The 6674-nt window shown below is 50.3% G+C and overlaps 1 protein-coding gene across 1 annotated transcript; it reads right to left on the bottom strand.

Moving 5' to 3' along the window:
• Nucleotides 1–3784: 3784 nt before the first annotated feature.
• On the bottom strand, nucleotides 3785–4549 carry LOC309888227 (olfactory receptor 14C36-like; the record flags this gene model as incomplete). The annotated part of the gene is made up of 1 exon (XM_082780465.1): nucleotides 3785–4549. One exon carries the CDS (start codon nucleotides 4547–4549, stop codon nucleotides 3785–3787), a length of 765 nt encoding a protein of 254 aa, XP_082636591.1.
• Between the last annotated feature and the right edge of the window lie 2125 nt (nucleotides 4550–6674).

Raw genomic sequence — 6674 nt, 5'->3', positions numbered from 1 at the left:
TGGCTAGAGCTTATGAGAAGATGACTATATGTCATTGCAATGCAGCCTCTTTGCTTCCTTGCAACCCTGTGCAGAGGCAGGGTGGTGTTACACCAGTGTTCTTCTCAGGCATCACACTGCCCACCACATTCCTCAGACCTCCAGGAAAAATCCTGAGCCAGACAGGGGGGTGCAGGATCTCCCCTCACAGTGGCTGGGGTCAGGCCTTGGCTCTTCTGCTTCACCAAAACCAAGAAAGACCTTTCTCAGCACAGTGCTTTGCCTGTCTATAATCATGGACTCCAATTATCTGCCCTAAGCAGTCCCTAGGGAGGCCTTGTCAGTAACAGCCCTCATTGGGGCCCATTCATACTCCAAGTCACTTCAGCTTTTCCTTTTGAGTTTGTTTTTTTGCACAGTTGCATCATTCTCCTCTCAGTACCCAAGTTTCATTGACTCAGCACCAAAACATACAATGGAACTCATTAAAACACGGAAACTCCTAAGCAGCCATGTCTCTCCCAACATTTTCTTCAAGTCTTCAAGACTTGATCAGCTAATTGGAGAGCTTTTCATGTTGTAGTTAAGGGGGAAGATTTCAAGGAGCATCTAATAAAAATCTTTCTTCATTTTAAAGGCTGAATTTTGTTCCGTTTCAGTTTAGAGCATCATTCTCCTGGTTATATTGGTCTAAGGTTTCTCCTTTGAAGCCCTGCATAGGTAGGAAGAACAGGAGTTTTCCTATTTCAAAACAAACAACAGGAAATCATGCTGCAATTAAAAAAAAAAAAAAATGTTCAAGTTCCTTATTTTGTTGCCTCTAGTGATGTTTACCTTCCCAAAAGGATGACTGTACATGATGTATTTTACAGTGATTTAAATAAATGTGTTAATACTAATCCATATTATACTAATTCAATGATAAACGAGGAGGGTCTTACTAAGGAAACCATTAGACAGACTGCTGAGAGATGGGCGACCTTGAACTCACTGAAACTCCAAGCAGCAACTGGGTCATTGAGAGTGGTCTGAATGATTAAACGGTAAGAGGAGGGCAAACCAGGAGAATGATGGGAAATGCATAGGTCCAGACAGGCAGCTGGAAAGGGGAAATTCAGCAGGGTCTGTGTAATCAAGATGAGTTTTGTGCCTGGAAGATGAGGGAGGGAGCACACCATGACAGAAAAGCGATACCAATGCAACTACAGGTGAACACCAGTATTTCTTCTCCTGGGATGAATATGCATCCTGAAAAATCACATTTCTTCATGATAGAAATTACACTTCACATGAGACATTTTACAGAAAGGATTGAGTCTTTTGAGCTGATGAGTTGTTGCTTTATTATTCAAGTACTGAAAAAAAAACTGGGTATTCTGGCAGAGCTTTGCTGTCTGACCATAAGCAACCAGGGAAAACCTCCAGTGGCCCTGTTGTGTTTGAGGCACTTCCCTGGACCGGCAGATGTCAGAAAAGACCTGCAGGATGCCAGAGCCCTTTGGGAAAATCAGGTGGAGCATGGTGGAGTTCCCAGGGCACCTCCACTGCCAGCAGTGGTCTTTGTCCCTGTAACTGCAGCTCAGTCCAGCACAGGAAACCCCTTCAAAGACAAACCTCTTCTTCAGTGGGTTCCTTGGATTGACCTAGATCTGAAATGGCCACTGGAAACCTGAGATACTCTCCCTTACTTAAACTAGACACTTGAACATCTGTTGATGACCTTCCTGGGTCATCTTTAGCAAACTCAGGCTGAAAAACTCAAGTATAGCATGCTTCAAATGGCTGAGGCAGAACCCATCAGCTTGCCCCACTTTGCAAATGGCCCCCGTCCAACTAAGGATTTGAAAGCAAAAAGTGTGGAATGACCCGTGAGGTCAATGTGCAGAGTAAGGGAAAGTCACCCATCTTGTGCTGGAGTAGCAGAAGGCAAAAAGCATTGTATTGTGCCTCAGAATAATCAAGGAGACCTAATCCAGTTCATCCATGAGGAAAAGCAGAGAGAGAAGGATGTTGATTTTGTCCTAACATGAGGAAGGATGTGCATCACTGGTGAAGGAACCGTCATTTGTGCCATCACCAATGTGAATTACACAAGCACTACCACATCTAACGGTAACCTGTCCGCCTCAGCTTGGTATTCCCATAGGGCAGGGGAAAGGGAGTCGACAGCCCAGGGACACATTTGGGTGTGGAAGGTGGGGCCCAGCAGAGACAAGGAGTCAAGACAGTGGGTGGGGGAGGCCAGCAGAAGCAGCCCAAGGGGTGGTGCTGCTTGTGATGACACGTTTGTGGCAACAGCTGGAGTGGGCAGCAGCTGTGCGCAGGCGAGGGGAGGCCAGGAAGCGCATGCCAAGAGTGCTCCTGCCAGCAGAGCCAAGGCCAGGGGCACAGCCTGGCCCTGAGCTCTTCCTGACGGCCCTGCAGGTCCTGGCAGGCTTTGGGGAGGGGACAAATGCCCTGAGCCCCCTTCCTGCTCTGCCCAGGCCACCAAGGGCCCAGTGCGGCCTTCTCTCCCCTGCCCCTGCAGCTCTGGGCTCCCTTGGCGCAGCCCTGGCTCTGCAGCACCAAGCCCTGCTGGGAGCCCTCCCCTGCATGCTGCCACCGCTCCCTGACGCTGCTGTTGCCCTCTGCCGGGCACTGCCCAGCCCAGCCCAGCCCCTGCCCACCTCTCCCCACCTCCCTGCCCTCTCCCCAGCCCACCCCAGCAGCCCAGACTGTGCTGTCCCCAGGGCAGTGCCCACCGCAGGCTGCTGCAGGGCTCTAGGCACGGCCACCACAGCCCTAGCCTATCGCAAGGCACTGCAGCTGCTGGCACAAAGGCGGCTCTGGACCTCCCCAGCAGCCCCTGCACTCAGGAGATGGAGGTCCGTGAAGCTGCAGGAGCCCTGCTCTTTTGCCTGGCAGATCCCCAGCACACAGTGCCTGTGCCCCACAAGGCCAACCCCACTCCCCAGGCCAGCACAAGAGGCCTGGCCCAGCCACAGAGCAGCTCCACATTCCTCTCCAGCATGCCATTTGCCATCAGATCCAACAGCAGTGGACACTCCCAGGCATGACATAAGCCAATTATTGTTTGCTGAGCCATGGCCAGCCAAGAAGGGAGCTGCCAGTGCAGCACTACACTGAACACTCTGAAATTCTGATCCATGGTGAAGCCCCAAAAAGCAAGAGACCCGTTCATGCAGCAGTTCCTTGGGTATATTCCTTCTACCAACTTTGGAAGAGCTGTGCAAAGAAAGAGATGCCCCTTTACAGACAATTAGACTGTCAGCAAGATGTATGAGATCTCAGTGGGAGAACACAAGGGAACAATGTGGAAGCCAAAAGACAGCAGCAGTGAAAAGGCCACATCATGCTGCTGGCCATGGCCATGGCTCCAGGGAAGCAGCAGCCCCAACCCGAAGGCAGCAGAGAGGCAGAGCCCAGCGGGCAGTGAGGGGAAGCTCCAAGGGCCACCGGGGCTTCTCCTGCATGTGGCAGCTGGGCTCTTGATCCTGAGCCCCTCCTGCGTGCTGGGGCTGCTCCCCCAGCTCCAGAGGAGATGGGAAGAAATGTCAGCTCAGACCAGAGAGGTTCTCATGCATTTTTTTATTGTCTATATCTACTGAGGAAGCCTAGTTCTATAGGTAAATTAGATTACCTGATCAAAGTAATTAAAATAATAAATAGGCAGGCTGCTAAGATTAATATTTAACTCAAAATGTTATCATGTGTTTGCTAAACTAGTTCTAAAGTATATTAGAAATGAAAGACTATCTCAACTCTTTTTGGATATGCTAGAAGAATGGATAAATTGATGAGAAGTTTAGTGATGCTTTAACAAATGTTTAAATTGTTTGTTTATAACATCCTTCAATTCCTGGTTCCTCATGCTGTAGATGAGGGGGTTCACAGTTGGAGGCACCACTGAGTATAAAAATGACACCACCAGGTCCAGGGATGGGAATGAGTTTGAAGGGTGCCTCAGGGAGGCAGACGTGCCAGTGCTGACAAAGAGAGAGACCACAGCCAGGTGAGGGAGGCACGTGGAAAAGGCTTTGTGTCGGCCCTGAGAAGAGGACATCCTCAACACTGCCCTGAAGATCTGCACATAGGACACCAAAATGAAAACAAAACAACCAACACCAAAGCAACCACTAACTAGAAGAACACCAACTTCTCTTTGGTAGACATCTGAGCAGGAGAGTTTGAGGATGTGGGAGATTTCACAGAAGAACTGGTCCACAACACTGCTGCGGCAGAGGGGCAGGGAAAATGTGTTGGCCGTGTGCAGGACAGCATTGAGAAAGCCACTGCCCCAGGCAGCTGCTGCCATTTGGGCACAAGCTCTGCTGCCCACGAGGCTCCCGTAGTGCAGGGGCTTGCAGATGGCAACGTAGCGGTCATAGGCCATGACGGTGAGAAGATAAAATTCTGATGCAATCAAGAAGACAAACAAGAAGACCTGTGCAGCACATCCTTGATAGGAGATGGCCCTGGTGTCCCAGAGGGCATTGGCCATGGCTTTGGGCAGAGTGGTGGAGATGCAGCCCAGGTCCAGGAGGGCGAGGTTGAGCAGGAAGAAGTACATGGGAGTGTGGAGGTGGTGGTGGCAGGCTACGGCGCTGAGGATGAGGCCGTTGCCCAGGAGGGCAGCCAGGTAGATGCCCAGGAAGAGCGCAAAGTGCAGGAGCTGCAGCTTGTGCGTGTTTTGCGAATGCCAGCAGGAGGAACTCGCTCACAGAGCTGATGTTGGACATTTGGTGGTTCTGGCCATGGGTTACTGCCAAGGATGAAAAAAGCTTTAATAAATAAGAAGACATACCTGAGATAAAGTTCTTACATTTCTCACATAACTGCTATGAAAACCCTTTCAGTCAGGCTTTTATCAGCTCCCTTTCATATGTTCTTCTTGATGCTGCCTGAGGTTGTCCCTGGGAGCAAGGGACCCTGCTCTGGGCAAGGAGTCAGTCCTGCCCCACAACCAGAGGTAAAGAGGAAGATGGGGTATTCTCAGATTCAATCAGCTGATAATAAAGAGCTTTTCAATTTTGTTGCTCTCAATTCACCCAACTACGGAGCAGGGCTGCGGGGATTTATTTTTGTATTTTCTGTCTAACTGCCTACCCGACCCTGTTTTCTAAGGCATAAATCCTGGGCATTTCAAATGAAAACTTGTGGAGCCTCAGATGAAAGAGTCCCTTCAGAGTTTCATTTAGAGACAATTTTGAGCCATGCTTAGGCTCATTTGGCCTGTGCTGGCATTTATTGAGCTACAGAAGTGTTGTACTCGTAGGTTCATAGAGACATGGAGTCACAGATTATCCCAGGTTGGAAGGGGCCCACAAGGATATTCAAATCCAACCCCTGAATCTGTACATGAAAACCCCAAAATTGGCCTATATCTGAGGGGGTTGCCCAAATATTTCTGGAATTCTGACAGCCTCAGCGCTGTGACCACTTCCCTGTGGTACCTGTTCCAGTGCCTAAGGAACCAGGACACTGCTGCCTGCCCATGTCCCTGCTGGGAACTTGTTTCTCTATCCCCACATCTCTTCCCTGTCCAAAACCAGCAGACCCCATCCCATAAGCTGTGTGCTCAGACTCACTCAGATTCCCCACCACTGCAAGTATCTGAAAGCACAGAAACTAAAAAAGCCTTCCTCTTCAGATAATCCAAGCCTCAGTCTTCCTCTGGAAAAAATCCTTTTATAAATGCCATTCCCTACAGCATCTTCTAGTCCACATTAAATGTAGAATAATGCAGAGCCTCACGGTGTCAAGAGCCTGCAGATGTGTCCTGCCACACGCTGCCCTCTGTTGTTGCGCTCCTCAGTGCCTCCAAGCCCTCTCTCCTTCTCTCCTCTCTGTGTGCCAGCTGCGGTCAGAGCCCCCAGCCCTGCTGCGCTGTGCAGAGGAGCTGCTCCTGGGCACAGCTGTCTCTCTGCACCACGGCCCTCTTGCCAGGAGCTCTGCTTGGGCCCAGGAGCCCAGCCCAGCTCAGCAGCACAGCACCCGACCATGGCATCGCTTGCTCTGTGCCCTTGGGCTCCCTCGAGGTGTCCCCAAGGCCTCAGAGCTGACAACTCCCGAACGCAGCAGGGTCTCTGTTGGGGTGTGCTGATTGAGGCAGACCAAAGTCATCACCGAATGCTCTTCTCTGAAGAAAGGGAAGATACATTTTAGAAGCGTGATTTGTGCTATTAGAGTGTGTTTGTCAAACATGAGAACCAATGATTCCTTAACCCCTATTTTGTTCCTGTTGTATTGCAGGATACCTCGGCCATGACAGGCAGGGATAATTTCACCTCTCTGTAATTCCTTCACTGTTCCGTTTAGGAACTGGGGAAGAAACTGCTTGGAAATTTTTATCCCAACAAGACAGAGGGGACCAGAGTGCTCTAAAAGGGTTTCCATAAGGAAAGGGGAATGGTGCAATAAGCCATCATTGGCTGAGTTTCCACTACTGTGAATACGGAAGTTCCTCAACCCTTACAAACATCTCTCCCTCCTCTCTTACATGAACAGCACAGTGACTGGGATGTGGAACACCCTCATCACTGTGCTGGTGCTGGCCACCAAACACCTGCAGATGCCCGTGGCCTTCTTCCTGAGGGAGATTTCTCCTCCTTGCACACCTTGTACAGCTCCAGCACCCTCCGCCAGATGCTGGCTAGCTTCCTGGCTGGAGACAGCACCCCCTTTGCTCACAGAGC

The sequence above is a fragment of the Aythya marila genome (genome assembly GCF_965140915.1).
Source record: "Aythya marila genome assembly, chromosome: 28".
NCBI lineage: Eukaryota > Metazoa > Chordata > Aves > Anseriformes > Anatidae > Aythya > Aythya marila.
Note: the sequence above shows the minus strand (reverse complement) of the source record. Positions and strands in the feature narration are given on the sequence as shown.